This window comes from Schistocerca gregaria, chromosome 2 (genome assembly GCF_023897955.1).
Source record: "Schistocerca gregaria isolate iqSchGreg1 chromosome 2, iqSchGreg1.2, whole genome shotgun sequence".
Classification (NCBI taxonomy): Eukaryota; Metazoa; Arthropoda; class Insecta; order Orthoptera; family Acrididae; genus Schistocerca; species Schistocerca gregaria.
In genome coordinates this window covers 259,463,426-259,481,489 of record NC_064921.1, presented here as the reverse complement: position 1 = coordinate 259,481,489, position 18,064 = coordinate 259,463,426, and the positions used below count along the sequence as shown (strand labels likewise).

General features: G+C 39.5%; 1 protein-coding gene across 1 annotated transcript in view; it reads left to right on the top strand.

Annotated features, from left to right (window-relative positions):
- Positions 1 to 18,064, top strand: part of LOC126336824 (uncharacterized) — a 194,775-nt gene that overhangs the window by 108,083 nt on the left and 68,628 nt on the right. Inside the window, exons 7-8 of the mRNA XM_050000885.1 lie at positions 12,457 to 12,695; positions 16,121 to 16,277. Coding sequence (XP_049856842.1) covers positions 12,457 to 12,695; positions 16,121 to 16,277 — 396 coding nt within the window. The remainder of the gene's footprint in view (positions 1 to 12,456; positions 12,696 to 16,120; positions 16,278 to 18,064) is intronic.

The window sequence follows — 18,064 nt, the reverse complement described above, 5'->3', positions numbered from 1 at the left end:
ATAGGGTGCATAGTGTTTGCAGTTGTAAATATGGCAACACAGCTCATGTACACTGTTGAGACTATCAACAGGTTTTTGATAGTCATTTCATGCTTACACTGTAGAGGCATTGTTATTGTATGGTAGCATGTGAAGTTGCCCACTAAACTGACCTACACCAACTGAACATACTACCACTTTTGGGAAACTCAAGATATTAAAGATATGCCTTATACCGGTTACCATTGTGTTACAGATTCTTTCTTTCCCTATTTTTCCAATCACATTATGACAAAATATTTTTCTTCTTTAAATTAAATAAACTTACATGATGTTATTGCAGTCAGAAGCTTGATTAAATATACAGTCTATATGGGTGGTGTAACCCAGTATCACAGAATACTAGGTACAGAAAGCTGGTTAAAAGCTGAAATTGATAAGTGTGAGATTTTTGAAGAAAATTTAAGTGTGTATCGAAAGAACAAGCAAAAGGGAAATGGAGGTGGTATATTGTCACAGTAGACAAGAATCTCAAATCCACCGGTGGTAGACACTGAAGCTGCATGTAAAATTCTTTGGGCATGACTCAGTGTCAAGGGTGGGAATAAAACGATAATCGGATCCATCTATTGCCTACCAGACTCATCTCCTGATGTAACTGAAAACTTAAGAGAAAACTTCAGTACACTTGTACTTAACTTCCCCAATCTTACTGTAATCATTTTTGGAGACTTTAATCATCTGACAATTAATTGGGAAAATTACAGTTTTGTTAGTAGTGAGTGTGATAAGACATCCTGTGAAACATTACTAAATGCCTTCTCTCAAAACTACCTAGAACAGATAGTTAGGAACCCCACTAATGATAGAAATGTATTGGATCTAATGGCAACAAATAGACCTGACGTCTTTGGGAAGTCCACATTGAAACTGGTAACAGTGACCATGACACAGTTGTGGCAACAATGATTACCAAAGTAAAAAGGACAACTAAAACAACCACAAAGATAAATATGTTCAGTAAACTAGATAAAAAAATCAGTAGTGTCATATCTCAATGAGGAACTTTAAACCTTCAGCACAGGGCAGGAGTGTGTAGAGGAACTCTGGCTCAAGTTTAAAAGAATTGTTGGCCATGCAGTAGATAGATATTTACCTGATATGCACCCAGTAGAACAGTTCATAATGGGAGGAACATCCATGGCAACCAATCACTGTAAAGAAACTTCTAAAGAAACAGAGATAACTGCTTAATAGATCTTAAACAAAGTGAAGGTCCCCTGACAGAAAGATGCAGATTGAAACACATTTGGCTGTCAGGAGGGCAATGTGTGATGTCTTCAGTGATTACTGTAGCAGGATATTGCCAAGTGATATTTCACAGAACTCAAAGAAATTCTGATAATATGCAAAGGCTTATAGTGGCACCAAAGTTAGTGTCCAGTCCTTAGCAAAAGAGGCAGGTACTGAAATTGCTACCCTGCAAAGCAAAAGCTGAAATGCTTAAACCCATTTTCAAACATTTCATTACAAAGGAAAACCCAGGAGAATTGTCCCAAATTGAACCTCGTACCACCAAAAATATGAATGATATAAGTATTAGTGTCTGTGGAGTTGAGAAACAGTCGAAATCATTAAAACTGAACAAAGCTTCAGGGCCTGATGAAGTCCATACCATTACCCCCCCCCCAGTAAACAACAACACCTGATGACTTCTACCTACAAATTATGGCTCACACATGTCTCAAGTAGAGTAAAACTGAATGGCACACCTCATTTTTTCTTTTTTTAAACTAACCATACAGACCCCAACAGCACCATGATGTTCAAGGATGATAGACAAGGGAACACCTAAAACATAACCTGGATCAGTGGCATCAGATACTCTTCACAAACAAGTACAGCATTTGTCTGATGTCTGATGAGCACCAAAGAAAAATGTGGAAATGAACAGGTAACAGTGCAGGTTTCTGACAAGCAGCCCCACAGATTCAGCAGTGAGTTACATCAGTCATGTCGTGGGCCACTATCATGTATAGGGCCAGCATCATGTCAGACACCTCTCGTAGCCCACAATGATAATTTGAGAACTATGCAGTACTGGAACAAGATCCTCCAACTTATTGTCCAGCCCTTCAGACAAGAGGGGTTCATCTTTCTAGATGTTAATGCATAAGCATACCATGACCACCTAGTGAATGCTTTCCCCTAGAGTCAAGAATCAACCCTGAGAGGAACGACCTATGGTAGCTACTAACATGAACCAACTGAAGATGACATGAACCAGTTGAAATTTGCAGTGTCAGTGCAGGAAACCTTCTCAGGTGGGCCATGGCCACCATCTGAGAGCTGGACAGTCTTGAGCAACAATGCCCAACAATCTTGTGGGCAGCATATCGAGGATGATCCCAGCATGTTACAATGCACAGCATAGAGTCATGCACTACTGAATGATACCCAACAACATATTTTGATTTCACATATGTGCAAAGATGAAATCTTTTTTCCTATTGTAAAGCTTCTTCTTCTTTCTTTCTCTGTCTCTCTCTCTCTCTCTCTCTCTCTCTCTCTCTCTCTCTCTCTCTCTCTCTCTTTTAAAGTTGATAGAGCGTATTTCATGTCTTACTTTCTTGAATATGAAGCCATACATTTTTGTAGAGACACTGGTGATGCAAAACTTTTCTGAGCATTTTTTATTCCATAAGTCTACAATAAATCAACACCAGTGATGTAGAGCTGTAGTTTTGCACATTGGTATTGTGACCTTCCTTATATGTTGGAATTACCTTTTCCTGGGAATTACAGCAAACTGATAGAAAATTAATCAGTTTCTCTGCATATTTAATATCAAATCTAATTAGTATCCTATCTGGTCCTCTGGCCTTTCTTCTATTAATTCATCTGAGCTATTTCCAATTCTGTGCTTGCTTACGAGGGCTAATCATAAAGATTTAACTAATACCTCAAAAAATAAAGTTACCAAATTTATTTAGCAGGATGTTACAGTGAAGGTAAAGAATTTTCGCATAGTTAAATTTGGAATTTTCACCTCAGAAGTCAGGAGTGTGAAGTTTTCCATGCCTTGTCATCTACGAGGATGGCTTGAAAAGTTCTCTGAACCGCATAGAAAAAAAGTACTTAATTACTGAAACCCTTTTTATTTTTCAATTTAGTTTTCTTGTAGATTAATGCACTTGGTCCAATGATGTTCCAGTGCTTTCATCCCATCTTGAAAATGAGTTTCCTCCAGGCCTGCAAAATAGTTATCAACTCTTGCTATACATTGTTTGAAGTGATTCTTCATCCATCAAGAAAAAATTTTCAGTTTTGGGAAGAGATGGAAGTCTGATGGAGCCATACCAGGTGAATAAAGAGGGTGTGGCAACAATTCATACCTTAGTTCGTGTAATTTTGCCGTGGAAACAGCACATGTGTGTGGGCACACATTGTCTTGATAGAAGAGTCGTGGCATCCACCTTGCAGATAATTTTTTTCTTTTCTAATTCTTCAGTTAAAATGTGATATACCTTTTCAGATGACATCTGGCAAGTGTGATCAATTTCATGCACTTTCATTGGCAATCCTCCATGGCCAATTTCTGCACTTTTGCAATGTTTTATGGAGTAGTGACACATTGTGGCCAACCACTGTGTGGATCATCATCTAAGCTCTCCCAACCAAATTTAACTTCATTTGTCCATTTGGAAACAGTTGAATATGAAGGAGCAGAGTCCCCCAGTGTATTCTGGAAATTGGCATGAATGTCCTTTGCTTTCATACCTTTCTTTACGAAGTATTTAATCACTGCTCGAATCTTGATTTTTTCCATCTTTGCAAATCGCTATGCAGGAACAAAAACAGAGCCATGTCACTGCCACAGCTCTCTTCCAAGTGCACTGACATGGCATGTATTTACAGGAAATAGTCCAATGAATATCATGTGAAGAACTCATTGCACTAGCTCTGACCTGTCGCGTCGTACAACTGTGTGTGTGTGTGTGTGTGTGTGTGTGATTATAATTAAAGTGCAGTCACTCGCAGAGCCCAGTGAGGGCTGTAATTATCATATGATAGTGAAACTTGGTAGATATGCTAGTACTCAAAGAAAATATTTCCATGTGTATTGTATTAGAAATTGGACTTGAGCAGAAAAAGTCAAACAAGTGGGAAAGGCATAATGATGGTTTTATTATTAACCACTGCTTTCAAAATTAGTTCAATATGAGCACTGGAGACATTGACAAGATATTGCATCTGTAAAACAACATGATCAACATTTGATCACAGCAGGAATATGAGCAGTGTATTGCCATACACTGTCCTTCAGATCAGACAGAGAGCAAATGTGTCCCTGGTAAATGCATTCTGTTAGATATCCCCAGAACCCAAAGTTAAATGGATTCAGATCAAATGATTTTGCAAGTATTACATCTGAAAAACCACTGAAGATAACACATTCATGGAAGGTTGCCTTAAACAGATCTTTTACTGGGCAAGCAACATTAGGTATTGACCCATCTTGCATAAAAGTAGTGGTTTCCACACAATTGCACTCTTCCAAAGTAGGAGTCACATGTAGTACTAGGAGGTCTTGATAGCATGCAGAAGTCACAGTACACCTGACAGGCCTTCTGGAAGCATTCTCCTCAAAGGAGACCAGAACAAGAATAAAGGTGCTTGTGGATCCTCATCACACAGTCACGTACAGTGAGTGCAATGGTGAGTGCACAGCACATGGTTTAACAGTACCCCAAATTTGACAGTTCTATATATTCATTGTACTTCTTAGTCTAAAATGTGCCTTGTCACTCCATAGAATATTGTCCAGCCACACTCCATCAACTTCAGTCCATGACAGAAACTGAAGAGCAAATTCAGACTGTTGCTGCAGATCATAAAGTCTCAGTTGCTACACTGTCTACACTGTCTTGATCTTGTACAGGTACCAGTATAATATTGAATGCAAAATTTCTGTGCTGTTGATGATGGGATATACAATTCTCATGACACTTCACAAGCACTAGCACCACCTGAGGCACATGCTGCATGGTCAGTTACAGTAACAGCAACTTCTTCAATAACTTCCATTGTGATAGTATGCCTTCCTTTCCAAGTGTCACAACAAGCACACCCATGTGTACAAATTTCATTATCATCTTCTTTAAGCCATTTAATGATCTATCAGTCAATAATACTCTCACATTGAAGCACTGCAATTGCTGTGGTACACATGAAACAGTTTCACTAATAGTGCTTGGTCTCTCTTTTCAATATCTTTGTGGTTCACTCATATTATGGCTTGTCAAATGATAGTGTTAATGACATGCTGACATACAAACAGTGTACAATGCCAGATTTGCTCCTGGTGGCTAAAGTTGGAACTATGTAAATCAATTCCAGATTAAGGCATTAGCATATCTGCAAAGTTTTGTTGCCATACCATAATTACAGCCTACACTGGAACTCCATGAGTAGCTGCACTTTAATTATAGACATCTGGTTCACCCAAATACTGAATTTCACATCTCACATCTCATTTATAAAAATTTAAGAGGTTAATTGTCATTATTATTGATGAACTGTGACACATGATGTGATTTATATGTATATAATATTGACAGCACAAAAGAAGTAAAGATAACTGAAAGTGATGCATATGTTTATTTATGACATCAAAAAGTTATTAAGTCTGTATGTTTGAACTGAAAACAGTTTCCAAATTATTATTATCTACAAAGAAGAAATAGAAGTGTTTTTTGACAACATTAATCAAGCTGTTTTAAGGAAAATCAACAAGAAGATAAATATGCCATTCAACATTATGAAATGACTTTCGATACCCATTAAGAAATATAAAGAAATTTTAAAAGTGATAAAGCAATTATACCATTCTAAAGAAGAACCTAATCAAACATTGCATGTCAAATGCAAATACAGACGATTCATATGTGTTACATAGTCTTCAAACACAATGTGAATCAAATACAAGATTAGTTAAAAAAAGGGAGTGATAGAGTATGCAGTGCATGAGCTCTTTCACATTTATGTTAGTTAGCAGTGTGCTTTCCACTTTCAGCAACTTCTACACAATATAGCTAGGTGGGGCAATAAGCAGCCAACACAGCATCTATGACTGATGGAACAATACACACAACATGCAGCAGTTGCAGGCAAGAGCACATGACAACAACAGGTGGCAAGCACAGTCAGTGCTTTGCATGTGACATTCTCATAGAATCCAGTTTCTTAAACTCTGTGGGTTCTGTTCCTTTAAGACTCAGTACACTGTGAAGTGATTTCTCAACTGAAATGGATTTGATCAATTAATTAAGTTACTTGGTTGGGTGAATGCACTGTTATGAATTCTACATCTACATCTACACTCTACAAACCATCATGAAGTATGTGGCAAAGGGTACATCCCTTTGTACCAGTTATTAGGTTTTCTTCCCATTCCATTCATGTATGGAGCACAGGAAGAATGGTTGCTTGTGCAGTAATTATTCTAATCTTATCCTCAGGATCCCTATGTAAGTGATAGATAGGAGTTGTAGTACATTCCTAGAGTCACCATTTACAGCTGGTTCTCAAAACTTAATTAATATATTTTCTCAGGATAGTTTATGTCTATCATCAAGAGTCTTCCAAGTCTTGCAGTTCAGTTCCTTCTGTATCTCTGTGACACATCGAATAAACATGTGGTGATAGATGCTGTCCTTCTCTGTAAACATTCAGTATCACCTGTGAGTCTTACCTGGTACAGGTCCCACAACATGAGCAATATTCTACAACTCGTCACACAAGTGATTTGTAAACAATTTCCTTTGCAGACTAATTGCACTTCTCCAGTATTCCACCAGTAAACCACTGTCTACCACCTGGTTTCCCATTCACTGAACCTATGTGATCATTCTATTTCCTATCACTACAAAGTGCTACACCCAGGTATTTACTTGAGTTGGCCAATTCCAACAGTGACTCACTGATATTATAGTCATAGGAAATTATATTTTTTTCATTTTGTGTAAGCTACTATGTTCAGTTAATACTGATAAGTTAATGGATTCCTTACTGCAAAAAATTGTTACATTCGGTTTCTTTTGAGAATTTACTGACATCTGTTACTGCTGAATATTTGCTACGTTCATTCATTGCTGAGAATTTATCAGCTCCTATTAGTACAAATGTTTTACTATCATTTGGTATGGCTGAGAATTTACTATATTCAGTTGGCAATAATTTCTCATCATCTGTTATTACTGGTAACTTATTGTCTACAGTAATGTCTCTTCTGAATGTGAAGATATTTTATTGTCACAACCTACAAAGGGAGAAATGATCGTCATAATAAAAAAAGAGAAATTGGAGCTTATACAGAAAGATTAAATGTTCATTTTTCCCATGCACCGTTAGAAAGTGGAATGGTAAAGAAACAGTGTAAAAGTTGTTCAAAAAGACCTTCAGCCAGGCAACTTAAGTATAAATTGAAGAATAGCTATGTATATGTAGATGACTGATGAAATGCCATGGCCTTTTGTTACTAAGAGATTACTTATGAAAATTTATTATCTGGTAGTATTAATGGTGTCTTAAGTTACCAATACTGCCTGAAATAGACTGCATAAATATTCAGTCAGATCTTGATATCATTTCAGAGTGGTGCAAAATTTTGGAAATATAAAACTGTGCACCTCACAAAACGAAAAAAAACAACAACATAGTATTGTATGACTAGTATCAATGAGTCACAGTTGGATTCAACCAGCTCATACAAATACGTTGGTGTGACACTTTTAGGGATATGAAGTGGGATGATCAGATAGACTCATTCATTGGTAAAAGTAGGTGGTAGAATTTGGTTTAGAGGTAGACTACTAGGGAAGTGCAATCGGTCTACAAAGGAGACTGCTTACAAATCACTCATGTTGCCCATTCTAAGATATTGCTCAAGTGTGTAGGACCCTTACCAGATAGGGCTAACAAGCAGCACAAATGATCACAGGTCTAAACAGTAGGAGATTGTCACAGAGATACTGGATAAACTGAACTGGAGGTCTCTTGAAGATAGACATAAACTATTCTGAGAGTCTACTAAAACAGCTTTAAGAAATGGCTTTAAATGTTGACTCTAGGAACATACTTCATCCCCCTATGTATCACTCACATAAGGACGATGATGGCAAGATTAGAATAATTACAGAAAACACAGGGGCATTCAGATAATCATTCTTCACATGCTCCATATGTGATTGGAACAGGAAGAAACCCTAGTAACTGGGGCAATGAGATGTGCTCTCTGCAATGCATTTCGTGGCGCTTTGCAAAGTATATGCACTCCTGGAAATGGGAAAAAGAACACATTGACACCGGTGTGTCAGACCCACTATACTTGCTCCGGACACTGTGAGAGGGCTGTACAAGCAATGATCACACGCACGGCACAGCGGACACACCACGAACCGCGGTGTTGGCCGTCGAATGGCGCTAGCTGCGCAGCATTTGTGCACCGCCGCCGTCAGTGTCAGCCAGTTTGCCGTGGCATACAGAGCTCCATCACAGTCTTTAACACTAGTAGCATGCCGCGACAGCGTGGACGTGAACCGTATGTGCAGTTGACGGACTTTGAGCGAGGGCGTATAGTGGCCACGCGGGAGGGCGGGTGGACGTACCGCCGAATTGCTCAACACGTGGGGCGTGAGGTCTCCACAGAACATCAATGTTGTCGCCAGTGGTCGGCGGAAGGTGCACGTGCCCGTCGACCTGGGACCGGACCGCAGCGACACACGGATGCACGGATGCACGCCAAGACCGTAGGATCCTATGCAGTGCCGTAGGGGACTGCACCGCCACTTCCCAGCAAATTAGGGACACTGTTGCTCCCGGGGTATCAGCGAGGACCATTCGCAACCGTCTTCATGAAGCTGGGCTACGGTCCCAAACACCGTTAGGCCGTCTTCCGCTCACACCCCAACATCGTGCAGCCCGCCTCCAGTGGTGTCGCGACAGGCGTGAATGGAGGGATGAATGGAGACGTGTCGTCTTCAGCGATGAGAGTCGCTTCTGCCTTGGTGCCAATGATGGTCGTATGTGTGTTTGGCGCCATGCAGGTGAGCGCCACAATCAGGACTGCATACGACTGAGGCACACAGGGCCAACACCCGGCATCATGGTGTGGGGAGTGATCTCCTACACTGGCCGTACACCTCTGGTGATCGTCGAGGGGTCACTGAATAGTGCACGGTACATCCAAACCGTCATCGAACCCATTGTTCTACCATTCCTAGACCAGCAAGGGAACTTGCTGTTCCAACAGGGCAATGCACGTCCGCATATATCCCGTGCCACCCAACGTGCTCTAGAAGGTGTAAGTCAACTACCCTGGCCAGCAAGATCTCCGGATCGGTCCCCCATTGAGCATGTTTGAGACTGGATGAAGCGTCATCTCACGTGGTCTGCACGTCCAGCACGAACGCTGGTCCAACTGAGGCGCCTGGTGGAAATGGCATGGCAAGCCGTTCCACAGGACTACATCCAGCATCTCTACGATCGTCTCCATGGGAGAATAGCAGCCTGCATTGCTGCGAAAGGTGGATATACACTGTACTAGTGCCGACATTGTGCATGCTCTGTTTGCCTGTGTCTATGTGCCTGTGGTTCTGTCAGTGTGGTTATGTGATGTATCTGACCCCAGGAATGTGTCAATAAAGTTTCTCCTTCCTGGGACAATGAATTCACGGTGTTCTTATTTCAATTTCCAGGAGTGTATGTAGATGTAGACATACCAGTACTATTAAATAATGATAAAAATAAGTAAGTTAATACACAGTATGCAGATACTAATACTTATTTTAGCTTTGATTATGTTACAAGCAAAGTCAGCAAACAGTTAGATAATTTATATTTTGGACACAAGAAGCATTTACTCCAAACAAGAAAACATTATTACATTAAATTTATGTTTAGCATTGTGAAGAAAACTGATAACCTGAAGTATATTTTATAAAGTGAGAGTAGTTACTATAGTTGTGCAAAATATCAAAGGGAGAGCCATCTGTGAAACAACACACATCATGTAGCAGCTATTATGTAAACTCTGTTCCACCTCTTACATTGGCATGCCTACCACAAATTTAGCAGTTAGGATGCTACATGCTCTACAACCTGACCTTAGCACCCTTTTTATCACATGCACCATCTAGATTCTTCCACCAAACAACAGTTTATCAGAACTCCAGAGGTGGGAACTAGTGCTGCAGTATGCCCATGGTTCTTGCCACCCACCTGGCCTTAATGAAAGTTATTTTTTTTTTCATCTCAGCATTTCTTCATAGCAAATACTCCTTTCTTCACTCTGTTTTAGTTTCCTATATCTTTCATTTTTTGATTTTTTGTCAACCCCTTCCCATCTCTGTTCAATGTATTAACTTGTGCATGGTGTTTTGGTAATAATCTCTGTCTTGCATGTTACGCTGTCTTCCACCTTTAAGCTCTCAAGTTTTCAAATATCATCTGGTGCAGTCCCCAACAATCAGTCTTTTCTTCTCATCCTGTCTGGTAAGTCTCACCTGACCCAGGGTTCTGTCTGACTTTTCTGAACTGTACCCCTTTTCTTAAACCTCTCCAGTTCCTTTTCCTTCACCGCTTTTCTGTCCCCTACAACCCTTTTACTGGAAGATGGGGCCACTGACTCCAGAAGCTTGCATAAGTAAAACTTTTTTATATGTTTGAGCTCTTGCCACGGCTTGGTGAGTAGATTTTTTGTTTATCTAATTACAGAATTAATCATGTAACTTTAGATTTTCAAGGTGATGATTAAAACTTTATTGCTGTGGCTCATACATATTTGTACAAAACCTCCCTTGATATGAGCACAAATCATTCTTTACATGCACATCCCACAGTGTGGTGCTCAGAGTAAACTAGTCCAGAACATGTTCACAAATGGAACAACTACGAAGATGGTAACGCACTATTTCACACAGGAAATTGCAAGTGTATAACTTGTGAAATGGAGGCCAAGATTATTGTAAGCAATGTAAAAATACTCCTAGTCATATCCAGATTGAAATTAAAGTCTTCGGTGGAATTAGCAATGCAATGTATGTCAAAAACAACAGACACCACACATACATAAATACGTATGGCTCGATGGTCATTGAGCTCATCAGTGCAGATTCATTCTCTTTCTTGAACTCTTGCAGGGATCCAGTTTGATGCAGTGAGCAATGACTGTTGTGGACTGGTGGCACTGCAGAAGTAGTGTGAGACAAGTTGTGAATTTATGTTGGAAAGAAAGCAGGCTCAGACAGCCAAAGCTGTTAAGGCGAATGCTTGCAGAAAGAGAGGAATCTGGGTTCGAGTTCCAGTTCCAGTCTTGCATAAATTTTAACTTGTCACTATTGAATTCATTAAAGTACCCAGTTGTAGCCAATGTCAGTATTTATTTCATCTCATTCTCTATATGTATGACAGTGGGATCAAGAATGTGTCTGCCCGTTTGGACAAGTCTAAAAGAACAGACACCATATATATATTTTCAGCTACTTTTCATGTCCAAGCAGAAACATTTAAGAAAACAACTGGCGTATGCAAACTAAGCACTACTGCTAGCTACTGTTCAGTCATTGATCAAAGCACTATTAACAAGATGTATTCTGTTATGACATATAAATTGTGGATTTTGGAGATTTTGTGGTAGAATGATTTATAGTTATATCTGAATTATTTGACAATGTCCAAAGATTGCCACTTTTTTGCTAGAATTGGATCATCCAGCCACAGAAATTAATGGAATTTTCCCTGCACAGTCTGCAATATATTTCTGGAGCACTCTTCTCCACAGCACAGAAATCATGCTAACTTTGCGATACGCTCCTTTTTTAATGTAAGTACACACTTTCACACACAACAACATAGACATCCAAATACATCCAAATGTATCCCCCATGATGTCTTTGACACTGATTGTTTATGAATGGCTATTGGGATGCATGCAGGTATATATACGTTGTGTGTGAGAGAATAAGTTCTTACATCAGGAAAAGAGGGGTAGCACAAAAGTTAGTAACTTCTCTCTGCTTTTGTATGTCTTTGCACAGTGCTTCCATAATTAACATGTGAATAATTGCCTTTCCTCATTTTTATATCTTTGCCTTACTCATGGTGCCATTTCAATTTCATTTGAAGTGTAATTTGGCCTGCATTCCTGTTATGTCGTTTGTATCTGTTACGTCAAGTGTTAACTCATAAGATTTACTTCTAAAGAATTTTAAACATTGTGTATCACCTGAACTTTCTGAACACAGAACACTGTACTTATTCAGACTCAGAGAGCTAAAAAAAGAAGAAGAAGAAAAAGAAGAAGAAGAAAAAGAACACACACACACATTGGGATATTTATACACCAATGTGTATTGTGCATTATTATATGATGTTCTATATTATTTCAGTTGTTAATGATTGTTTTATTTGTTGCAGTGGACTCTTTTATAATAAATGGTGGTGAGCGTTATGATTTTGTGATTGAGGCTAATCAGGCACCAGGAAACTATTGGATGAGATTCCGTGGAATGGGCTCCTGCCACAAAACCGATGAATATTCTGGCAAGTTTGTTGAAGCTCATGCAGAGGCTGTACTACATTATGACGATGCATCTGTGACCACAACACTACCTGATGGAATTCCTACTTATGAAGAAGGCTATGCCTCTGGAGTGGTTAGTTTCCTTTGTCATCATGATTAGCATAATCATCATTATTATTCTTGCTGAACAAGAAGCAATTAACTCTTTCAACAAACGAATATGCTCTTGAAATGGACTTATAACTACATCTACTTTAAGTTTTTTCCTTTCTTTTACTTTTTTTCCTTCTTCAAATGACAATATGAATTGTACATATCAAATATGTTGTAAAGCTTTATCTTTGCATCTACAAGACAGGAAACCACTAGTACAGTGCTGTTGTTCCTCACCTACAGCTATTTAGGTATAATAATGGTAGAGAAATCATGGCAAAATGGGAAGGATATGAGTGTAAATGATTTAAGGGGTTAAAGGTAATAACTCTCTGAATAATAGAGGCACTGAGTTGTCAGAAGACCCTTAAACAAGACTGAGAATACATGAAGTCATTTTGTTTATGCTGCTTCTCGTCTACATTCACAGTTTTACAAGTAATATGGAAGTTTTACTATCATATGAGACTGTATAAAGATTATTTGTACCATAAGTGCTTTGCTTTATTTAAAACATCATCAGTGGTCGCCGATGTCATTTTATTTGTATAAGTACCTGCAACTGGGACTCGCGCTGGATCCCCCATTTACGTTCGATGTTGAGGTGCTATTCCAGAACATGGTGAGCCTTGGCAATTCTGTCCATGTGAAAGGGGAATTTAAAGTAGACTGCGGTGGCAGTGAGAATTTGGATCAAGGACAGAGGCATGCCAGAGTAATCCATGTAGTTGTGTTAACCACTGTGCCAAGGTGACTTAGTGGCTAATGGACCTACCTAGTAAACAGGAGATCCAGATTCAGTTCTCGGTCTTGATACAAATTTTTATTTGCTGCTTCAGTCTGTATACATAAAATCATATCTGTAGGAGACCAGTAAAGTCTCTGAATGTGTGTTATTTCATTTGTATAAATACGTACTCCTGGGATTCAGGCTCATTCGATGCTATTCCAGAACATATGAGCCTCTGGAATTTTGTTCATGTGAAAGATGGACTTTAAAGTAGATGAGGGTGGCAATGAGAATTTGGATCGAGGACAGTTGTGTTCCAGGGTAATCTGTGCAGTTGTGTGAATTTCTGTGCCAAGGTGATTTAATGGCTAGCATGGCTACCTAGCAAGCAGGAGACCTGGGTTCAGTTTCCAGTGTTGGTACAAATTTTCATTCGCCTCTTCAGTCTATATATGCAAAATCAAATCTGTATGAGATCAGTAAACTTTCTGCTTTGGGTTTCAGTCCGCTCTCAGTCTCAAGAATAATTTGACTGCAATAAATTTCCTGGTTCGGGTTGAGGGGTTGTTTTGGAGGAGGAGACCAGACAGCGAGGTTATTGGTCTCATCGGATTAGGGAAGGATGGGGTAGGAAGTCAGCCATGCCCTTTGAAAGGAACCATCCCGGTATTCACCTGGAGTGACTTAGGGAAATCACGTAAAACCTAAATCAGGATGGCCGGACGCGGGGTTGAACCGTCATCCTCCTCAATGCGAGTCCAGTGTGCTTGACCACTGAGCCACCTCGCTTGGTAAATTTCCTGGAGGGAGGTAAATTTTTTGAACTTTGTTATGAATACTTTGACAGTTTATTGATAAAATTTTGACAGTTGAAGTGTCTTTACTCCGAATGTGGTCTGATTTCACCATATACATGTTGGCTAGTGAGTATTCGACAGAGTACCTCAAACTACTGCCTAACCTAAAAAACTCCAATGTGCACTCCACAAGTACTTTGTTAACCAAGTAATTACTTCCTTTGTGTAGTGCACCCCTGACCTATCAAGAGGGGCCCCTACAACTCTCCGCCTGATCATGTAGGTCCAGAAATCTTCAGCCAAGACCATCACAGAGTTCACAGAGCATTCAGCTGAGACCCTCCTCTCGGTTCCAAACCAAAAGACCCCACTGAACTCTGGGAACAAAGCTGAAAACTATGAGCTCAACTTGCAGCTTGATTGAAAGGCAGGCAGCCCTCACCACTTCTGCCAGCCACCTTTATGAATTGAAGATGGCCCCAGAACCCAAGAAACAGGCTTCATTGGTGCTTACATGAGACACAACTTTTAGACACACTGCATGCTTGATAGCTGCAGGCAAAGCCTTCTACACATCTCACATAAAGATTCCTGGCATACATACCAAGTGTACATTGGCTTTCTTTCTGGTGCTCTATGCTATTTCCCTAAGAGGCTTCACCACATGCCTAACACTGGAGTTTCTGGTAACTGACAAACCCCTCCCCTGGGTTCCTGGTTGAGTCCTCCTGAAGGAATGGCCACCTGTCCACTCATAGGATGAGTGGGCGAGTTCAGATGGCTAGTCTTCACATTGCCTCTTCACCTCAAGCGATATGAATTCATTACCAGCTGCCACTCATCCTGAGATGATAGCAGATCTCCCTATGTTGTGTCCACTGGAAGGTGCTTCAGCAGCAGAATTTGTGGGTGAAACACGTAACTTCTGAGATGTCCTATGTGGCATGTTAGATGCAACAGCCTGAAGATGGCTGACCACAGCCAATAGCACATACAGCTGTTTGTGAACTGTGGCCAACTTCTCCTGCATCTGTGCTCAGCATGCGCATGTCATACCCATCCCAAAATACTAAGAAAACTTGGGAAAACCTAAATACATATCTTTCTGCTCTGCAGATGTGAAGCAGCAACAGTTGGAAGCTAACTATAAACAAATAGTTGTTGGCTCTTCAGAACACACAAATGACTAGCAGCTGTGCTACACACTGCCTGAATTTACACTTTACAGTTACAAAATGTGAGGTTTCACCTCCTAAATAGAAAACATGCATGGAATTTAAGGATTAAACTACAAGGAAACAGAGAAAAAGTTAAATACATAACTTGTTGCTCTGCAAGTGTGTAACAGTGTTGAGTGACAACTACAGTTCATCATGAGGTTTCAGGATAGCAGCCAAATTACATCTACATTTTGCAAGACATTGACACAACTTGTCTGCAATCCAGAAACCTTATGGCATACTTGCTATGATAGGAAAACTTCAAGAGTCACAACTACTGTACAACTACAGCCTCAAAATGTGATTTTATATGTATCTCAGTGACATCTATAATTGCATAGTACCATTTTAGTCTTTTAGTAATGTAAAAGGATATACTATAGTCACAAAATGCAAGATTACACCTCCTAAACAGAAAAATGTGCATGGAATTTAAGAGTTAGACTATACGGAAACAGAGAAAAAGTTGAATACATAACTTGTTGCTCAGCATCTATTTCAATTTTAGTTTACAATAACTTGCTTTATTCAACACAGTTGATTTTAAGTCTCCATGGTGACTTAAAAAAGAAGAGTTTCATATGACAGCCTTATGGTTTAAATTTGAGTTACTCCTCAAGGATCTAGAGATAATTATTTTCATTTATTTTTTTTTCAGCTTTTCAATCCAGTTCAGGAAATGAACCCTGACTACCTTGAAAATAGATCTATTATTAGAGTTTCTGATCTTAAAAACAAGGATATTGATTCTGCAGTGGATGTTAGTGGAACACCAGATAAAATAGTGTACCTTGGCTTTTACTCCAAATCATACGGTGAGTTTCAATTATCTATTTCAATTAATGAAAGGTAGATTTGAAAAAATGTATATTTTATCTGAATTGCAAAATAATTGTCATCATATCTCATATTTTAGACCCTTTCACTGTCATATATTGGCTTCATTTCGGATGTTGTGAAAACTTTTGAGGATGAGAGGAATCATTTTACTTTGTTTAGAAACCAAAGGTTTTTTTTTCCTTTTTGGGATGAGTAGTGGGCTACATAAGAGGCATGAGACAGGGTGGGGGGAGAATAGCAGGGGGATGGGGAAAGATGCTAGACTGTGGGAGTATGTACAGATAGGATAGCAAGCTGCTATGTGCAGCATTAGGTGGCTTTAAGGGGAGGAGGAAAGAGGACAAAAGTAGATAAGGGGAAAGGACTACCAGGGCTAAAGCAGCAGCAGGGAAGGGGATAGGCATGTGGAGGATAGGGACTAGTGAAAGTTGAGGCCAGGGAGGTTATAGGAACAAACTGTATGTTGCAGGGAGAGTTGCTACCTGCGCATTCAGGAAAGCTGGGGAAGAATCCAGGTAACAATCTAGGTTATTCCCACAAGCACCAATTTCTCAGAAGAATCCTGCAATAAGTCTGATCCACATTTAGTACACAAATATGTTTTATCCATATCCTGTGTCACTGCAATGGCTGAGGCAGGTCACACATAAGAGTCAGTTTAGTGTGAACAGCTATGGGAATTTATTAGGGTCTTACATTAGTGAGGAAAACTCAGCAGGTAACAGATGCATACAGTGTCTTATAAAAATCGGAACTGCTCTCCTAGAGATAGTTTCACTTGAAATACATAGGTGTATTGGCAAGGGCGATTCTTGAAGTCGGTTAAGGGCAGGGGCTAATGGAGAGAGAGGGAGGGGGGGGGGGGGGGGTTGTACGGCTCAACAAAAGGAGAGTTGGGGTTCTTTACTGATAAATTGGTAAAATTTGGTGTTGCTTAAAGTAGTTTTCTGTAACTGTTTTGGAGTTTGCTGTAAAAAATGTGTATTAATAAATAATAAGATGCCTATTTTAAGTTAAATGAAATTTACTGCTTTAGGTAGTAAGCTATTTGCAGCTCTTATTCTTTTGTTAAAATGTGTTTGGAATAGATTACAACCTATATTGCTACATAATTATAAAAAAAAGATTGAATCTGTTGGAGTAATATATTCGCTGATTTCTGAAGTCATTTTATCCAGTGTAATATGATACTCCATGGGGGGGGGGGGGGGGGGGGGGAGGGGCTGTAGCCCCCATAGACCCCCCCCCCCCTTGTCATTGGCCCTGTGTATTGGGTTCCCAGTTCACTGTGAGCTTGTGACTAGACAACTGCTTGTCAATGTCAGTACTAGTCTCTGGATAGGACATTATCAGGCGATGTACATATTTGCCTCATTTTACCTCACTGGAATTCTTTTCTTTGGCATAATTTCAAATATAAATCAATGCACAAGTACTGCAGACTCTAACCAATTCAAACAGTGTGCTGTTGAAATAGTTTTCTGCCTAGAAACTCCTGTAGTAGTGACTGCAAATGTATATTGTGGCAGATAATAGGAATTTTGAGCACTCTATGACATTATGGAAGTGGTTGTGGTTTCCCTTTTTGTTGTTGTTGTACTATTACAATGTAAATCTTTAAATAAAACTTGTAATATTTATTTTTACTTTTCAGGTTATTATTTAAAAATATTTATACATCAAATTGCGAGTCCTTAACAAAGCGTATTCCGGGACTACTGTACCAGTTTAGTTTTTGCACCACATTGAAGATGATTGATGC